This window comes from Eleginops maclovinus, chromosome 2 (genome assembly GCF_036324505.1).
Source record: "Eleginops maclovinus isolate JMC-PN-2008 ecotype Puerto Natales chromosome 2, JC_Emac_rtc_rv5, whole genome shotgun sequence".
NCBI lineage: Eukaryota > Metazoa > Chordata > Actinopteri > Perciformes > Eleginopidae > Eleginops > Eleginops maclovinus.
In genome coordinates, this window is record NC_086350.1 from 4,814,371 (window position 1) to 4,834,774 (window position 20,404).

At 41.5% G+C, this 20,404-nt stretch overlaps 1 protein-coding gene and 1 long non-coding RNA gene across 3 annotated transcripts in view; one reads left to right on the forward strand and one right to left on the reverse strand.

Moving 5' to 3' along the window:
* The window catches only part of pik3c2a (phosphatidylinositol-4-phosphate 3-kinase, catalytic subunit type 2 alpha), a 48,900-nt gene that overhangs the window by 25,611 nt on the left and 2,885 nt on the right, over window positions 1–20,404 (reverse strand). For both annotated transcript variants that reach the window (XM_063910227.1, XM_063910235.1), the window contains exons 2-4: window positions 15,112–16,351; window positions 1,591–1,688; window positions 88–248 (exon numbers count right to left, since the gene is read on the reverse strand). In XM_063910227.1, the coding sequence (XP_063766297.1) occupies window positions 88–248; window positions 1,591–1,688; window positions 15,112–16,269 (1,417 nt within the window). In that variant the 5' untranslated portion in view covers window positions 16,270–16,351. The remainder of the gene's footprint in view (window positions 1–87; window positions 249–1,590; window positions 1,689–15,111; window positions 16,352–20,404) is intronic.
* LOC134882514 (uncharacterized) lies at window positions 5,056–6,302 on the forward strand. Its single transcript, XR_010168164.1, has 2 exons — window positions 5,056–5,391; window positions 5,486–6,302. It is a non-coding gene; the product is annotated as an uncharacterized LOC134882514 (long non-coding RNA).

Sequence of the window (20,404 nt, forward strand, 5' to 3'; positions counted from 1 at the left end):
CTGAGCCGAGGACATCAGGAGGGTGAAGAGCTGGTTCAAAGATGGTTTGCCCACATTTCTCAAAGACTTCCCATGTTTGTATCTTACCGTCACAGGTGAAGGTCACAGGCTGTTGAGACTCTGAGATTTCAATAGAAACTTTGACAGAGCAGCTGTTATCTCCTCCGCTGTCTCTCTGCGTGATGACCGGGCTCAGGACGTAGCCGGGGTTGGTGGACGTGTCGTCGTGAGGGAACTTGGAGCGCAGACTGGTTGAGGAAACAAATAAAATCAGAGAAGAGTCAACACCTTTAGTCCCCCACTTAGCCAGGGAAAACACATCAGCCTGGGACATGAATCAGATTGCTGGATGATAATGGCAGAGGATGCATTATGGGCAGGATGATAGGAAGATCGATTGAGGAGAGGAAGAGAAAAGCAAATCTGAAATGTACCAATTCTAATCGAAGTAGCGTTCTTGCACTTTGTCATAACGTTTTGGCTTGGGTAGTTGGGAGGGTAATCGATGATGAAAACGCTTTGGAATTATCTTTTACTTGTTATTCATTTATACTCTTATGGGAGGTCAAGTTACTTGTAATTGAAAACTGTAGAGCGAGAGGCAGGAAAATAGCGGGCGTTGACTCTGTAATCGAATTGAAAGTGGACTCCCTGAGCACAGCTTCATCATCTCTCTCCACCCAAACTAACTGCTGGAGAGAGAGACTAGGTGCTCAGGAAACAAACGGAGATGCAAAACATGTAATTAAGTTTATAAATGCAGAACAACTTCTAAGTATGCACATACAAATGAGAAGAAATGCTATTTTAAGCCACGCTAGCGTCATGCTCTAGGGACATCGATGGTGGTGGTCACTTTGGTTCAGACTGAATTATCTCAGAAACTATTTGATGGATCGTCAGGAAGTTTTGAACCCAAGATTGTTAAATCTAATGAGTGATTTTTCCTCTTGCGCTACAAGCTCAACTGAATGGATTTGCACACATTTGTACAGAAGTCGGTGACTCAAATTGAGTTTGCTATAGGGCCACCACAAGGCTGTCGTGTAGTTTTGAGTAAAAAGCTTTATTGAAATGCTAAAAATGGTTGATAGGATTGTTGGTTACACCTGGACCGGCTGCAGCTGTAACACATTTACATGTAACATCATTACTTCCCTTTTGTGTAGGTTTTGCACATCTGTTGGATTCTTTAGAAGATGTTAGCTTAGATGCTGCATAAGCATCAGTTATATCGGGACTGGAGAGTATCTATTTGATTTAAAGAAGAGGAGAGAAGGGCACAGAAGGATTATGTTTCCGACTGGCTTTGCTAAGGGTTTGATTGACAAATGGTTCATCCAATGAGCAGCTTCCAGTGACGCATTGTCAGCTGGTTCTGTAAACAAATCAACGTATGATCTAAATGGTCTCTGTTATTGCTTTCCTTTCACAGAAGTGTCACAGGTTGGCAGGGGAAGAATTTCAGCCATTTGGAGCCTTGATGAATGTAATATTATTTTAAAATAAGTCTACCTAACACTCCAACAAGCAAAGAAGGGCAGGGAATAATCAACAGAGGGGTTTTTATGCCATCAGGAAGGCTCTTACGTTGCTACGTCTTCACAGAAGGCGACAACCTCCAGGTTTTGAGCGTCCCGTTCCTCCAGGGCGGCATTCTTCACCAAACCTTTTCCTTTTCCCTTGTCCTACAGGAGCAAAGAGTCAGACACAGACAAAATGTCAGGGGGCGAGAAGAATACATGAGTAACACGCTTATGTCAAACAGAAGCAGGCCAGGTGGAGACAGGCAGGACATGTAGACAATGAGAGGCTGTGTTTCCTTTATAGAGCGTCCAACACGTATGAGCTCATTATATCAGTTTAATGGGACCGACGAAGGGCATTTTTAATGGAAACACCTCAGAGCTATGATCCAGCAGAGTGAAAACACGGCCTGACACACAAAAGGAAACACACAAAAGCCCTCCTGCTCTTTTACGCCTTTGTCTCTTAAAGCGTGAAGAAACCCATTCATGTAAAATGTAATTAAGGTTTATTTTTAAACGTAAATTCAGATTGAAACTGCCTCACTGCAACATACAATTCCCGTTGTACACATCAGAGCTGCTTTTTACTTACATTGAAGTTATATTTTCATCAAAGATAAGACTTTATTTATCCCAAAATAAATTCCTGTCAGAGTAACAAAAGATTCATTACAATAAACATAACATTAATAATAACAACAATAAAACTGTACACTAACAGTGCAGTTAAAGGGCAGAATAACCACAAACTACTGTTCAATGAGGAGTTGACAGCTTTAAACCTGTCTCTTTCTCTTACACACACACACACACACACACACACACACACACACACACAAACTCGCAGTTACACTTTTAAACTGCTGACTTACTGCCAGCGACTGAGGAATGTGCTTCCTGTGGCACAGGAAATGAGAAGAGAAAAGGCCCCGCCCCTTCCTGAACTAGACTCTGGGCAGTCTGCAGAAGTGCCCTGTCATGGCTTGAAAACCTGCGAGTCTGACATCACTCAGGGAAGACAGGGGAGAGAGGGCAGGGGAAATGTTTGGAATGCCATAATAATCCTCAGAGATTTATGAGGAGATTTTGAACAGAGAGTTGTCATGGTCTCGGGGGGGATGCAGGGCTTATTTTGTGCGGGCAATGATGATGAACATGGAACAACTTTGTCATGACTTCTTAGAAGTAAGGTCATTTTGAATTTCCTTTTAAGTTGTTGGATAAACTGAATGTTTCCTGAGGGGAACTCTCTTTAAATAAGGCCGTTTTGCATCTTTTTTTTATACCAATGTCAATTATGTAAAACAAAGACTTTAAAAATCTACAAATACTGTTTAACAATTCTCCTGACCATATGATTTTTTAAGTGATTCACTCATCAACATAGCTTCCAATTAATATTCTGCAAATTAATTTAATTGAGTGATCGTTTTAAGTCTTCATTAAATACAGGTAAAACAGTCCTGGACGCCTAGTACTTCAAAAGTATACATATAATTTGACTGCACACAACAATATCTACTATTACCCTGGTAGGTTTTCTTAGCCAGGGATCTTTGTTGCAAGTTGATCCATATTCTCTCTCCGGGGGCCCAAATTTAGAAGAGGGTGATTATTGTTACTAGGGCTGAACGATATATCGCATTTGCGATAATATCGCGATATGACCAAGTGCGATGTTCTAATCGCGAAAGTCTGCGATTAAAAAAAAAAAAAAAAAAAAAAAATTAAAAAAAAAAAAAAAAACAACTTTTTTTTTTATCATTTAAAAAATCATACAGTACATATCAACATACAAACGTACAAGGGGTACACACGTATAAAAATACATCAACATTATAAAGAAAGGCTGCGATTATACTCTGTTCACGTGATATGCGGGAGTAAAACGAGATTGTCTAACCACAGAGGCTGCACTCTGGTCACGTGACACAGGGAGCAAAGTTTTGAAACAGTCTACCGGAGAGAACTCGCAAGCAAAGCTAGCTGTAACCTACTCAATGGCCTCAGGCTCAACAGAACCAGACCCTGCGGGGCTAGTTTCAAAGAGGAAATACACATCAGTCGTGTGGGACTATTTCGGTTTTAAGAAAGAAGATGTTGCACAGTGTCAGGTACTGTGTAAAACCTGCCTGGTCAGAGTTGGTACATCACAGGGCAACACTACCAATTTGTACCAGCACCTAAAAACGCAGCACAAAACAGTGTATGATAGATGTATGGCTACAAAATCAAGCAGTGTGCAGAATAATCCTAGTAAAGTTAATCGGCAAGGATCACTGACCGAACTGTTTGAAGGTGTTACGCCATATGAACGCAGTTCAAAGCGGCACACGGAAATTACCAAAGCAGTAACCCAATGCATCGCGAAAGACATGATGGCCGTCAATACGGTGACCAAGCTTGGGTTCAATAATTTGGTAACTACGCTGGATAAGAGGTACAAAATGCCCTCCCGCACGTATTTTAGTCAGACTGCCCTTCCGGAGCTACATATGCAGTGTAGGCAGAAAGTAGCAGCGGACTTGAAGGCTGTGGAGTTTTTTGCGGCTACAACAGACATGTGGTCAAGCCGTACAGCGGAGCCTTATCAAAGCCTTACGGTCCATTATATCTCTGAAGACCTCCACCTCGAAGCTCGCAGCCTTCAAACGGCCTACTTCCCCGAAGACCACACAGGCGAAAACATTGCTGCTGGCCTGAGAGAGGGGCTTGCGTGCTGGGATCTCACTGAAGACAACCTTGTCTGCATAACGACGGACAACGCGTCAAATATGGTGAAAGCAGCACAGCTGAACGAATGGACCAGACTCCAGTGTTTCGGACACAGATTACATCTTGCTATTGGTAAGTTTCTGCTGAGAGAGAGAGAGAGTGTGTGTGTGTGTGTGTGTGTGCATGCACGCGCCTGTGTATCACTCTCTCCCACAAACACACACCACACTATTATTTCCCTTGTTCTTTAATGCTGTTAATTCTAGTTATGTTATGTCAACCCAACGCTGATGTACCCACCTCTCCTTATGTATTTTCTTTTTTGTTTTTGTCTTATGGTCTGATGTTCTTGTATGTCATGATGTATGTAACAATAGCTTTGGCAACACTGTTCCCATAGTCATGCTAATAAAGCAAATTTGAGAGAGAGAGAGAAATGGTGAAACCTTGTATCACACAACTGCAATTGTTTGAGTTACACTAATTTTACTTTTTTACTTAATTTTTTTTTCCTCCAGAAAATGCAATCAAAGATGATAGAGTATCCAGAGCAATAGGGCAGTGCAGGAAGTTGGTGGGGCACTTCTCCCACAGTTGGAAGAAAAAGGCAGCGCTCACTGAGGCACAGAAGGAGCTTAAGCTTCCTGAGCACTCTCTCATTACTGAGTGCCCTACAAGATGGGGGTCCAAAGAGAAAATGATTGCCAGAGTGCTGGAACAGATGACAGCCATATCAAAGGTATTGTCAGGTGACCAACATGCACGCCCCCTCATCCCAACCTGGCAGGATGCTGCCGTGTTGAAGTCCATTCACAAGGCACTGCATCCTCTCTCCGAATTTACTGATGCTCTTTCTGGAGAGGAGTATGTGAGCATCTCCTACCTCAAGCCAGTTCTCCATCTTCTGGCAACATCAGTCTTGGCTGAAGATGCTGAGGACACTGATCTGACTAGATCAATTAAAACCAAGGTCCTGGCTTACCTCAACGACAAGTATAGTGACCTCATCACCCAGGAGCTTTTGGATGTTGCGTCTTTCATGGACCCTAGGTTCAAAACGCAATACATCAGCGCAGACAACCTTCCTGCCATTAAGGCCAGACTGAAGACAGAAATGGTGGAATCAGCAAGACGTACACATAATCAGGTCAATCCTTGAAAATAATTTTTCCACAAACACATACTATAATAGGTATATATAAGCTAACTGCAAAACTAATGTCTCTTTTCCCATCTGGCAGGAGAAGAGGTCTCGCACTGAAACCGCTCAAAATTCTCCAAGTGCACAGCCCTCTGGGGGAAAGGCAAAGAAGTCTCTTGGTAGTCTTTTTAAAACCAGTGTGGCCTCTTCAGCTTTGCCTCTGCCACTTGAAGATGTCGTGGAGGCAGAGTTGAATAGTTACCTGTTGAGCCCTGTCATTGACGGAGAGGATGATCCCTTAGCCTGGTGGAAGGTGCACAACATTCACTTTCCACGACTGTGCAAGATGGCCCGCAAATATCTATGTGTGCCAGCCACAAGTGCCCCCTCAGAGCGTTTGTTCAGCACTGGAGGGAATATAGTGACTTGCACTCGCTCATCCTTAAAGCCAGCAAAAGTTGATATGCTGGTCTTCCTAGCAAAAAACCTTGAGCTATGATGATTATGGCTGGCAGAGCCATACTCATTGTGCACTTTAGTTTGTGTTACTGTTACTGCAGATAATCAAGATGTTCAGCCAGTTTTAATTTAAAGGTGTGTTTGTGTGTGTATACAATTGCTATATTATGTTTGCACTTTATGTGTAATGTTACTGACTAGTTTTATTTATTTAATATTATTTTTTAATTTAATGACTTTCTAGCAGTTCACAGATGTCGAAAGTCGAGTGTGGTAAAGCCACAGATTGTTTTTATATATATATATATATTTCTGCACATTGTACTGACTTTCATTTTAATGTTTACACCAGGGTTCCTTGTCAGCACTTTATGCTCAGATGTTACTATACTATGCTCAGAGATGTTACTACTCAAAATATACTATTGTGTATGTTCAAATATACTGTTTTGATTGAATTAGTTGTCAGTCATCATTCATGCAAACTCATGTCATCATAACAGAGGTATGTCTTCCAGGAAAGAACAGTTTAAAATTAATGTAATATAGTATTGGCCATACTATATGATGTTTTGCTTGTCAATAATACAGAAGACAAAGTCCTTAAAAAATAATCGCATATCGCATCGCAATCGCAATATTGGCGCGAAAAATCGCAATTAGATTATTTTCCATAATCGTTCAGCCCTAATTGTTACTAAATATATACGCCTACAATTACTTCTTTTGTGTATTAAAAACCAACCCATGACTGAGGTGGGTTAAATGACGGCTACCTGACTGTTAATTAATGATCAATACATTGCTGTTTGTGAATACAGTATGTAAACCCAGTCACAAATGGTCTTAGCCAATCAGAACACAGTTCCTACTACACCATAGGCGGGTTTAAACTGCACACGCTTGTCAGATCCGAGATTCTTTTTTAAATGTACTTAGAAAAAGGGCACTTCTCTAATAGGAGGGCAAAAGGGCAGGTGCTCAAGGTCTTTTGAGGTCTATCTGCACATGTGCCTGCTCCCCCTTATATCCAGTCAAATGAGGCAAAACACCCAAAAATAATCTCCAAAAGGTCAATACAAGAAACCTAAATTACAAAGATCACAACCTCCAAAAGATTGTTGCTTTAACCATAACTTCCGAGGGCTTTGTTCCAAGTGCTGACCTGACATAACGGCAGGAGATAGAAATCTATAAGTCAGCATGAGGAGTTGGAAAAGAGGCCAAGCATGACACCGACCACCTGCACTGTGTTCATGATGCACAGTTTCTCTCTCAAATATTCAATATTTTTGCAAGGAAAAAGCTGTTGGTGTTTCAATGTGACTATTTGCGGAAATCGCTCTATTTGTGGAATAGCAATAACAAAACAAAACTGAATCAGCAAACAGAGTGAGGCGACAGAGAGACAAAAACAGAATGTCAAACAGGGAGAGTAAAGAAGATAGAGAGACTTAGGGAAAGTGTTAGAAAGCAAGAGACTAAAACAGCGCTTTAGCAGTGTTTCAGTTGGAAGTGAGCAAAAACAAACACGGGGAGATAATCCGACGTGTTAGCTGATGGTTACACTACAACACACACACACACACATACAAACACGCTCAACAGGCTGTACAGCGGGACAGGCCCGTCTTTGTTTCACTCCATCGATTTTAGTTTGACACGGACGGAGAGCTCCTGGTGTCTGAAGTCATGGGAACGGCTTCTTAGCACACACTAATCCTTCATCCTCTCTCTGCTTTGACTGTACACACACTGACTGTCATACCAGAAACACACGGTAAACCATAATGGGAGATTATAATCCTGATCGTGGCTCTTCATGAACCGTGGGGTATGTCCACGCTGAGTAATGACAGAAACCTAAACAGAGATTACTTTAATAAGAAGTCAGTAGTAGAATATTTGATGTTGTATGTGTTCACAGTCTAACAACTGTCTCATGATGGATTTGCTTAATGGATTTATCAACTTTTTTACACAAACAAAACGTAGGACTTGATAGATAACTCCCTTTTCCACGCTTCCTGAAAATAACGTTTGATATAACCGCACTGAGAAATCTCTACAAAGGGCAAGATTCAAGTCTGAAAAAGAGTGAGACAATCAATTATAAAACTCCTGCTTCTACGAAATGACACAGCCATTTCTTTAGGAAACTTTTCCTCATGATTGACTGAATATTAGATGCTTAAATAAGGACTTTTTCCTTTAATTGATACACAATACCTAGAAGAAGTCTTCTCCTTAGTATTAGCTTGTGTTGGAGACAGGGATTAAGTGGAGATTTTAGAACAGGTATAAACACTGTAGTTCTCAGAGAGGCTCGAAAAACTCTGCTACCTGTGGTATTTTGAACACTAGTAATACTACGGAGCAATGTGATGTTCACGTTTGGCATGTTCCGGTGAAAACACTCAAAGACGCACACAAAGTTATCGCCACAACCCCCCCGTAAAATGACACTTTGTATTATCGGAATGTGACCCCTTGACTTCCATTAAATTGAAAACGCCAGAAGAATATTTTATACCATTCATGTGTGCGGGGGGGGGCAAACAGGAAGTGTGAGACCAGCTCACGTCCATCATGTAAACAATGCAGATCTCCACGATTCAAGATGTATTTATTTGTTCACAAAGGGACTCCACAGGGTACCTACACGGTGTTTTTACATTTGCTCCTGTTGATTTTTAGATTACTGTTTGGATTGTCTTAGATTAGTAGGTCACTGTTTGTACCAGCAACAGTTCCATTACGGTGGAAAAATCCTAACCAGTATTGAAAATTAAAGAGTAAGAAGATTATCATGAAGTTTTGTTCAGACATTCATGACCCCAAGATTGTATTGACTGATCTGCTCTAGCGCCACAAGCACGTCAAAACATCTACTGGATGGGTTGGCACAAAACTGTACAGAAATGATGGGTTATTAACTGGCGACTCGATTTGATTTTGATATAGGGCCACCTTAAAAATAGTACAAGCATACAAGGTATCATTAATGAACAAATCTGTTTTATCAATCTTGTGGATGTCCATAAAATCTTCCCATAAAACTGCTTTTTTGTTGTGCTTGTTTTAAAAAGCTCTTCACTATCTGAATCAAGATATTGCTCCACATCTCTCAAAGGCCTTTCGTGCTTGAGGGCGATAAACACGGTAGCAGAATGTTTTCGCAGAAACTACTGTATTGTCTCTCAGCAGACACACGAGTTACAGCATGGTTAGCTTGAGGAACTTTGTGGTGCCGCAGTCACGCAGGAAGCCTGTATACAGTGGGAGAACTCTGGCTCAACCAACCGCAGTCACGCCCGGCAGCTGATGGTAATTCCAAGCCCAACACCAGTATTGAGTTACACATCTACACATCCAGACATTAGACACCTCGGCGTGGTGAAAACTACACCCAGACAGGCCACAGGAAGCCTGCACTCAGATATTCACCAGCCAATATTTCACCAGCCTACAAGTTGTGTAATATAAATTGCAGGCAACATATGGGTTAGTCTACTGTAAAATAGTTGAGTGCTAAAACTTCTAATCTGGGAAATAATATAGCTTGTATTAATGTTTCATCTACTGTCCAATCAGGCATTTATCAGACACTCAAATAAGCTGCATGTCTCATCAGAGTTCATGCGAGTGTAGCCTCTCTAGGCTTCATTTCACAACGTAACTGTGTGCGGGAAATGCTGAAGGATGCCGTCATGCTGATGCAGCACTTACTGAAAAATTGAGATTGATTTCCTATGATTTATGGATATTCAGCAACCCATTACTGTCAGCCTGTGTGAACAACATTTTCTGAATAAGGCGGAAAACAAGTTGCTCAGAAAACACAAATCAACTTCTCCTTTCGATCAGGAAATGACTGATCGCTTCCTCACACTTCCTACGACACACTGACATTTGGTTTAAGGTTATTTTGTGATTGTAATATCTGAAAAACTGTATAATTCAACTTCTTCCTAAATTCGTTTATGCATGGTTTTATTATGTGCATTTGTCTCTCTTTCTTACTCCTTCCTCTACAATACATCTCCTGTTCTCTGCCAGTAAACGGGGTCAGAGGTTAGGAGACATAGAGCCGTTTGCCCAGTGAGTCACACCGTTAACTGGAAGTCACATCCCAACATCCTCTAACCCTGCAATCTGTCTCCTGGAACAAAAATGCTGTGCTCGAGGTCTCATTAGACGATAATAAAAAAGAAAAATGGGGCAGAGCCTGGAGTGGGATGGTGGGGAGGTGTGAGAGCAGTAAAAAGCTGCTTGAGGTCTGAAAATATGCGGGGGGGAAGGAGAGATTTGACTGTGCCAAAAATGTACGCATGCATTCACACTTTGATGTTGATTTGATCACGGCACATAATCAGATAAATATGTCTAGATCAGACAAAAATCTGCCCGCAGGTCGTTTTGAAAGAACGGAGCAAGAACAAACAGGTACAGGCATGCACCGAAAACTGCAAGCTAAATACTTCAGGGTGAGATTCAACACCAGCACATTTCATTTAGTAGACTTTTATCTCGATCATTACTTAATCATAATCTCTATTAGCAACACTTACACTGTGCATAATCAGTTCGTTGTAGCCAAACTAGAAAACTGCTCTTAACATCTTTCATCTCTTTGCAAAGTTACATCGTTTTTTCCCCAAAATCTCACCTAACTTCAGTCCTTACCATATCTTCTGTGGATTTGAAGATCTACTGAACGAATCATAAAACTAGCAACACTGATTCAGAGGTGGATTCAAACTTCTTGGAACAATTGCAAAAGGTAAGTAAGACATGGCGACGTGTGGTAAATGACGCACTCACTTTTAGAATTGCTTTGCAAACAGTGAGGTCTGATCATGTGTTGGAGCTGTGAGCACGACGGCTGACCTGCAGAGAGAGCCGTTTGTTTGACTGCTGATTAACGCTCACCTACATCGCTGTACTTAAAAAAGGCAACAGGAGGGGATTAGTAGAAAGCTACCATGGGAAGTTAGTGAAGGAGAAAGATTGATGAAGAAGATAGGATGACATCATTGATAGAGGTAAAGAAATGTGAAGAGAGATGGAAATAAAATAAAAGCCAGGCGGTTTTTAGCGACAAATACAAAACGCAAAAGGGAAAGAAAATGAGACGAGTGGTGTGACTACAAAGAAGATATCTCAGTCCGGACTAAAGTCTTCCAGTTCAAACTCATTTGTTCCATTTAACACCCCTCTGCCCACACTACCACATCTTACACTGTAATCTTGCCAACCACAACAAGGCAGGGCAAGTTAGGCGTATTGCTACCATCAAAACATTCATCTGTGAAACAATGGTATATGTGTATATATAGAGAGAGACAGAGAGAGAGAGAGAAAGAGAGCGAGAGAGACAGAGAGAGAGAGAGAGAGAGAGAGAGAGAGAGAGAGAGAGAGAGAGAGAGCGAGAGAGAGAGAGAGTGCTACAACAAGGCAATAACATGTCAGGTGGATTCTGAACATAAACAAGACCATTGGTTCCTTTAAACACAAGCACCTCTTTAAAAAGCGGCCTCATTATGCTTTTTGCGGTTATCCCTTTCCTGTAGTGTGTTCGAGGTTCAAGGGTTTCTATTATCGTGTGCACAGTCGCTACAGTGTAGTCCAACAATGCAACATATTATAGAAGGACATAAGACAAAAAAGATTAAAACCAACTAAATAGGTTTTTGTGTTTTATACCCCCGTCTGAAACGCTGCGATTAGTTACTTCTGTGACATAATGACATCACTATGCAACACTCGCACTTCTATTGGCTAGTGCTCCAACACATTGTACGTGATAGGCTAAGGAGCGGGACAAGTGGTTGACCGATCACAACAAGAGTCGACCAGCAAACCAATCAGAACAGGCAGCATGAGAAACATAAAGAGCTTTTTGATCATTAAAGCATGTAAACACGTCCAGTAGAGGAACAAAATACAAACAAGAAATTGAGATAAGCATACATGTCCTCTTTGAGGGCTTCTGGTAGGTCACATGCTCAGCTATGTTTGCCTATGGATGCTTATGGATGATTAACATGACAATATGTGTAACTCAAAATAAGACTGTATCCGAGTTAATGTCTCCACGTTCACAAACAAAACAACAAAGCAGTGTTTGTGTTCTCAGCCAGACTCAAAGCGATAAGATTATGTTGTTTGTTTTTCAGTTATAGCAGTGGATCATTTCATTAAGCTTTCAGAGCGTGTCTGATGTCTGGATCTGTCCTGTAACTCAACACCAGTGCGTCCAACAGGTCAGCTAACACTTATACTGCATGTGTGGAAGCAGCACACTTATTTTTATCTCTTGTAAAAACAGAGATTGGTGTTTACGGTAATTACTGACACTAATTGATGGGAAGATGGTGTCATAAAGTAATTGCTGCAATCAGCTGTTATAGATACAATAGCAGTTATACAACATCAACAACACATATAAAGCAAGTTCCTGTCAACCTTTCAGACTGATATATATGACTATAGGCTTTCGTTTCCTTATACAGCTCCAGTATATGCTCTGTGGTAACTCTCTAACAGCTGGATGTATCAATGCAACACAACTCTTAATAGACTTCACAAAGAGTCTATGTTTTTTTAATAATAGCACAACATTTTTATAGACTCACTTCGACCATATCAAAATAGGGTATTTTTGAAACAAAAGGTTTGACTTCCTGCAAGTTTCAAATGTATTTAATTCCATAATATAAGGAATTGAAACCTGAGGATGTCTGCAATAGAGGGAAACCTGTTCAACAATCTAGAACATAACTACATGCTTTCAAATGTCTTTGCAGCAATGTAAATACATGTGAGCTGAACCACGCAAAACATTCGTTTGCACTTTTAAAGGAAATGGGTAAATACGTATTTTCAGGGGACTGAGAAAATAAGTCTTTCTTGAAGGCCAAGAATCAACCAGATTGTGCCCTCGCAGAGCTTTATCATCACAGTTAGTGTGGTCAATGCAGTGAAAAAGCACCTCTGTAAAGCCTTATGTGTTCTAGTAGCTCCTGGAGTTTATGTGCTTTGAAGTCTATGTTCCTGTAATCAGCATTATTGTCTTCTGATTGTTATCTTTTTGCCGTTCTGTTGGAGCTTTTATTGCTTATTAAGCGTCTGGTATTGCATTTCAACACACAAACAACAGGAACTAATGTGCTGTAAAGCATATAGGATTCAATTCATTCCACTCATAACCGGATCAAGTCAAAGTTCCTCAAAGTACCGAGTATTAAAATGTTATGGAAATACAGCATATCTCTCCCTGTGGTGTTATTGAGAGAGGAGTTGGCACCGTATATCTCATGAGGGCGATTCCTTATGTCATTCTGGTGCTGCTGTGGGGCATAGGGGAGCTGTACGGGCTTGTTCCTGTTTATTACAACAAGGCCGCCAACTGTCAGGGGAGCAGATGGAACAAGGGGAGCAAGTTAACACACATCCCAACCTCTCATACATTAAGACTGCAGGCATACTGGATGCAGATAGAAAAGTGAGAGCTAACATAGGCTTGAACCTAGATATTACACATAGGAAGGAGTAAATAAAGAATGCCTCATCCAATTCCTTTCAAGGGGAGACACATTCCTCAACCCTAGACGACACAGCTGGGTGTACAGACCGGACAACATGCCTTGGATGAGTTAATGTCTGCAAGTCCCACACATGGACTTGAAATATCTACTCGTTGATTTACCACGCTGGTCACGTTTATGACCCGTTTCACAAAGTTCATTAACATTTTTTGACTGTTCTGTACCCTAATCTTTCCAAACACTATGTTTGAGATTGTCTCAAATGTGCCGGTTTTTTCGCAACCATGGGGAATTTGGGAAATAACCGCCTTGTACAGTGTTGTGAGGTTAATTATCCCCCTGCTGTGACAAAAGTACCACAGAGACCAATTGTTTGGTCATTGTGACACAGAGAAATACAATGAGCAGGAAGTGGGCCTCTTGACAATTCCAAAAAAAAGGAAAGAAAATGGACACAATGTCTGATAGATTAGCCTGTCCAGATAAAAAAGTTCTATTGTTGAGTGTTTGGCCAATATCTTAATGACCCAGGTCTGTTTTTATCTTGTTCTACGGCTTATGACCTAAGAGTTCTTCTGTCAGTATCTGAAAAGCACATCGTATCTTTTACTCAAGGCAGAAGATTTACAACTTCTTGTCAATCTGACACTCTACAGATAAATACACACGGGGACAAATTTGTGTTGGCTGGTAGACCTCGGTATGGTCCTACTGCTGACTAAAACAACTCAGAGCTGCCAGCCAAAATGACAGATGGTTGTTTAGTTTGAGGGGGTAAAAAAAAGATATTTAGAGGCAACAATATCCAATGCCACTTGCCCACAGCACTGTCCCAGATGATTGCTCTAAATATTCATCAGAGGAAATCAGATCACAAATGTCTTGCATGGCGAAATTAATCACAAAATGCGGTAGGGGGGAATTGTAGGGCGATACATTGGGTAGCCAACCGCAGAGAAATACTAATTACAAGGAGCAGAAGGAAGCTTGAATGGAAGAGCAGTACATGCCGTTGTAAGACTTTGATGGGTGTTTTGGGGCGGATGAGAGAATCCACCTTGTTTGTTTTGACTCAACTTAACCCTTACTTGCTTATTTTGAAAGAGTTTGGTTTATATGGAGTTATTTATTCTGCTGTGCATAATGCTGTCAACCTGAGTTTTCCTACGGGGATCCTACAGGACATATTGTTGGTAGTGATAGATATTTCATGGTGACATTGGAGGACGAAGTGGTACATAGTAAACAAGTTTGGGGTGAGAAATGTCTGACACTGGCAAGGTAGTTAGTCCCCTGGTTTAGTGGCGGACAGAAACCACATGGCGAACCATATGGTGTAAATATGTGTATGTGAAATATAATTCTTGACAGAACAGGACACAGGTGCAGGTAATAACATTATTCATGGCTCTGTTTCAATTAGGTCTCCCTTTAGGCCATGCCTTTGAGCCAGAGTCCTGGGACTGGTTCACTTCTATGCAGTGTAGATGTTATTGAAGCTTAGCTATAGCATGACTAAACTAGCAACAGTTCAGGTAAAACACAGCCTTAGTTATTAGGAATGTAGCACTGCTTCATTATGTGTTCAGTGGTTTGATCAGACTGATTCACAGTGGTCTGATAACATCAGCAAACAACCCAATAACCATCATTACGTTTGCTGTTTAAGTAATGTGACGTGGATTTTCAATTTCATTGCATTGTACTTTGACCCTACCTGATGGTTTGGTTTGTGCTGGGAAGAAGTCCCTGGGATGTTGAGCGAGTGACTCCTGGTGACGGCCGCTCCTGTTGAAGCTCTCCTTGGTTGTGAGCGGACTGACAGCGATGCCTTCACCTCAGGCGGGGGGCTGCTACTGCTGCTAGGTTTCCCCTCAGTCTCCAGCACTGCATCCCAAGGATCCCCTGCCACTCCCGGTACTGTCTGTGCATCGGCCCCTGATGCCGGGGACGCTTCCTCGTTCTCAGCTTTACGCTTTATAAGTGGGTCTAAATCCAGCCAGTCAAAGCGGCTGATGCTTGAAGATTCCACCGCCGCTGGCTGCTGGGGAGGTGGGTTGGGCGCCAGAGAAGCCGTGCCCACTATGGAGGAATCCAGTTCAGTGCTGGCCGATTTGCCGTTCTTCAAGTATTCTGAGGTGCTGGCAATCTTGTCGAACAGTTTGGCCATCCCAGGGTCCACGGTGGCCTGCGGGAAGACCATGGCAGCAGCGGGCTGGATGGGAGTGAAGGCCATGAAGGATGCCTGCTGCACCGACATCGTCATGAAGGGTGACATGGTTGGAGTGTAGCCGTTCTGAAACGTGCCGGGTTTGGGGAACGGAGCAGAGGGGAACATCGGGGAAGGCTGATGGGTGGGAGTGGACACGCTGGAGTTAGACTGGTTGGACAGAACAGGTGTCCACTGGCTGCTCTGGAAAGGAGAGGCGGTGCAGGCATGGCCTCCGGGGTAGGAAGCACTGAGGTTAAACCCCAGAAGTGACGAGGGGCGCGACACTTTGCTGTTCACCCCAAAGTTATCATCCAGGAGGAGCTTTTCAAGTTCCTCATTGGTCAGCTTTTCCACATCGATATCCCTGAACGTGTCCTGTTCTGCCTTCTTCTTGGCCTCTGGGAAGACAATGAGGTCCTTTTCGGGTCTATTATTACCGGGTGAAGGACGAGGAGCAGCAGTGGTGGGTTTAAAGGCTTTTGGTTGTGAGGAAGATGCGGCAGAGGAAGACGAGGATATTGAAACTGGAAGAGTGTATCTCTTATCCCTTTGCAATTTTGCTAAAGCCTCTTCCTCCATGCGGAGGGCTTCCTCTTTACCCACAACCCCTTTTGGCTGGGGGACATCCACCTTGAACCCATTACCGCTTGATATCTGGGCCATTCTGTCAACTGCAGGGTGCCATGAGTGGGACAGCTTTTACGTCAGTGTGGCTCAAAGGGCTGCGCAGCAAAACTTTAAACACCTGGGAAAGAAAAAAACAACATTTGGATTAAGGCAGTATAAATAGCATTTTGGAATATTATAGTATATATAATTATAATAGCCAGTCAAGGTAACATTTTTTTAACAGGATGCAGACAGAATCTAGATTCAACATGGTGTGTGATATCTAATGTCAGCCTAATGTGTTCATTGGCACTACTTTACTGAAGTGTTCCCTTTGCCTTGTTGCTGTAACCAGATTCTGATTGCTTATTGATTTTCTCCCATTTGTCCCGATGCAAAGCCAATAATTACTTGCACTTGTTTTGAAGTCAAGGGTATCAATTAGGTCACTTAACGGGCACGTTAATTAGAAGTAAATTGATCAGGTCACTCACAACATGCTCCCTTCGATCAGTTTGCTTCGATGATGTTCACCTTGACATTGTACGGTTCACAGCCCAATTGTTTAACAAGCAGGCGGACTGACTGCACAGCATAAAAGGAATTGTGCAAAGTGATTTATAACAGTAGTTGACATGTGACTCACCGCCATTTATTGGCAAGTAACTGCTGTGCAGGAAAGCATCTAGCAATTCATTGTTGGATTTTCAGATCTCACTTTCAGATCTCAAGTTGATGTCATGTTTGCTTTTTCTGACTAACCCTCATAAACCCCGAAAAAGGGCATCTTCCATTCTTGATAATCCTAAGTATTTATGGTTAGCCTGCAACAGCCCACCACGTCTACAAAGTGAGGAAAACATTGCTGCACAGAGTGTCTTGTGGTCCCAAAATGACACAGCGCCTTCTCAAAGCGACCATTCATCGGCCCCGATCACAGCCCCAGGGTTGAGTGAGTTTCTTCCCTCCCCAGGCGTCACCGGCCTCTCCTGAGCTTCCCCTCCCATTGTGGTGGCGAGGGCAGGCTGGGGCTCAAGCTAGCCTAGCACTATTGTGCAGCTGAGGAATTTGGCATGCTAAGCAGCACAACGGGTCTCTCACTCTCCTCCTTTTGGCTTTCTCTCTCTCTGTTAGCATTATGTTAGCACCATGGCCCCAAGATTGTCTTATCAGCTGTGCTAACACCAGCAGGCAGTGACAATGTGGCTGCATTCACTAAGCATTGCACTAAAAGAGCTTGGGGCCAACTTTGCCAAGAACACAGTTTAGGGACATTAAAGTGCATAAAAATAGAGGCCATTGTGTTTTGGCGCCTGCTGTCAGTGATGGCTTAATTATCTGCAGAAATGCTATGAGCAAAGTAGATCATTCGTATGCATTATTGATTTTGCCCACAGTTAGAATGCATGCTCCGACAGACTGAAGCTTAGTAGTTAAAGTAACTCTTCCATAACCAAAAGGTCAACATCCCTTTGCTGCCAAGTGTCCAGTTAAGACAGACCCTGAACAGCAGCTACATCCTGACTTTGTGTGTAAACACTAAACCAATCTCATGTGTGATTAAAGTTCATTACTATGGTCCTGATCTTTTGTTGCAAATGCTGGGCAGATCAATGCAATAACAATTCCATACAATGGGTTCCATGCTATTTAATCCATGCAGGTTTCGAGCTACACTTAAATGACCAAAACTTTGGCTAAACACAGATCATCCTGAATCAAGATAGCCATATGCCTAGAGTCCATATATGGCAAAAAGGAGACATTCATAGAAGGAAATCCCCACTTATGGAGAAAAGCCCACTGCAGCCAAGACAAATACCCTTTTTCAAGATTCAAGATTCAAGAAGCTTTATTTATCCCGAGGGAAATTGAGGTGCAACAGTTCAATACAAAGAAGGAAGGAGAAATATACACTCAATATAACTAAACTACTAAATATACACTAAATATACATCAAATATAAACTAAATTAACTAAGTATAACTAAATATAAACTAAATGTATCAACAATAAGAGCAGCTTTGCAAATATGAAATAGTTACAGTAACTACGTAGGTATAGCTATACAATATATAACAATACGTATAGTGCAAATGGCAGTACAGTAATAAGATAACTAATAAAACTAAGCTGAATACTAAATAAAGTGACACGTGAATAAAGTGACAAGTGAAAGTGAAAGTAAAGTGAAGTGACAGCATTGCATGAAATAAAGTGTCACCATGCACTGCACCATGGCGAAGGGTGGTAGAGTCTGGGTCCTGTAAGAGCTCTGTTTAACATGCCATTACTACTGTTTGAGTATCACCAACATTCTAAGCTTTGGACATATTGTTTACATTAATTTGGCCCTTAGGTAGATTTAAGTTGGTAAGAGCATCTTCATCCCTTGGTCTGACAACATCATAATGGTTATCTTGCTCAAGATGTACCATAATTCTTACTGACGTTTCGCCCGATATATATTCAAACATATCAGCATGATATATAGCCAAAATGTGTGAATAATGATAATAATTAATAGGTAGGGAGGAATAGGTAACAGTAAGTGCCAAGTCTGTTTTGAAACCAGATTAAAGTTGCAGCAGGTTATGCTGGTTATTGTTGTCATACTACCATCCTTGATCTGTGCAAAAAATGAAATGCAGTGTATCTTATGCAAAGTCAAAACAGGAGGATATCTTCCAAAGCTATAGCTGTTTAAATATAAAATCCTTCCTTTTGTAGCTCAAGGGAAGGAACAGGGGTTTTGTTGGCACCAAAAACACACCGTTCATTCAGACTGCTTCAGATAAACTGTGGAAAACATTGTGTCACAAAATGACGACTGTGGATTTTGTCCCAGTCTTCTCAATTTGGAGTGGATCTCTTAATGACAGGAGTCTCACTCAGAGCAAACATTAAAGCAGACTTAAACAACTGTGAACCTATATTGACCTTATTGGATTATATGGAGTAAGAGTTGTTTCTTTCCAATAGCTGAACAGAAGTGCAGCACTGTACAGCTGATTAAAGTACAGACAACCCCTTAAAAGTGAAAATAAGTAACCAGGTCAAGTTTATACGTTTGTAAAATACCTTATTTAGTTGTTAGGAAAGTTAACAATATACTAAAACTTTTCTTTCTGCACTGGCTTGAGTATTGCTGAGGCCTGACTGTGCAAAATATTAAGTCTATAAAAAGAAACAAAACCTGCAGGGGCACTGGAGGGGCGAAATCCCAAATGTTGTTCACTTGGTCAGCTGCAGATTATTCTGACAACTGTTGTATCCTATAACTGTATTTACAAATGCATGCCAAGAAACAACTCTTTAAGTCCTTATTCTGATTCTTTATTAGGATCCCCATTAGCACTAGCATAAGCGTTGGCTATTCTTCCTGGGGTCCTCACACACGCACAAAACAAACATTAAACTAAACTAAAAGCAAAATAGAACAACTCATTTCATCATATGAACGATGGTATATGAAGTGAGCCATCATCACAAGGCCAAACCACAGGCACAGTTACATTTTACTCTGTAATGCTCATATAATGTTTTAGCAACCTTTTGAAATGTACTTGAGAATTTTCCTGAATTATGTGGACTGGTAAAGAGTTCCAGCTGACCATGGCTCTGTACATGACTGTTTTCAGTCTGATATTTGATTTAGATGTGGGTCATACGAACCTTCTTTCTATTGCATGTCTTGTTTGATAGTTATGTTGAGTGTACTGCGATATAAACCTTTGTGATAATATATGTGCTAAGTGTGTCACTGTAATATTCCTAACAAAATTTAACAAAGTATAAGTGGACCTCTGTCTGACACTCAACCATTTAAGGGTCTCCAACATTTCAGTCACTCTGGTTCTGTAGGAGCACTGCAGTGCACATCGTGCTGCCTTATTTTGAGCTACTTGTAGTTTGTCTAGATCTTTTTCTGCAGCACTAGACCAAATAACAACACAGTAATCAAGATGTGACAGAACCAAAGCATCTAGAACTTGTCTACTGACATCTTTTGGCAAATATTTTACAATTCTTTTAACAAGTGACACACCCCTTCCCATTTTACATACAACATTATCAATTTGTTTAGACCAAGATCATTTTTGATCCAGAGTTATACCTAACAATTTCGTTTCCTTGACCTGCTCAATTTCAATATGGTTTAAATGTAATAGCAATTTAGGTTCACCTT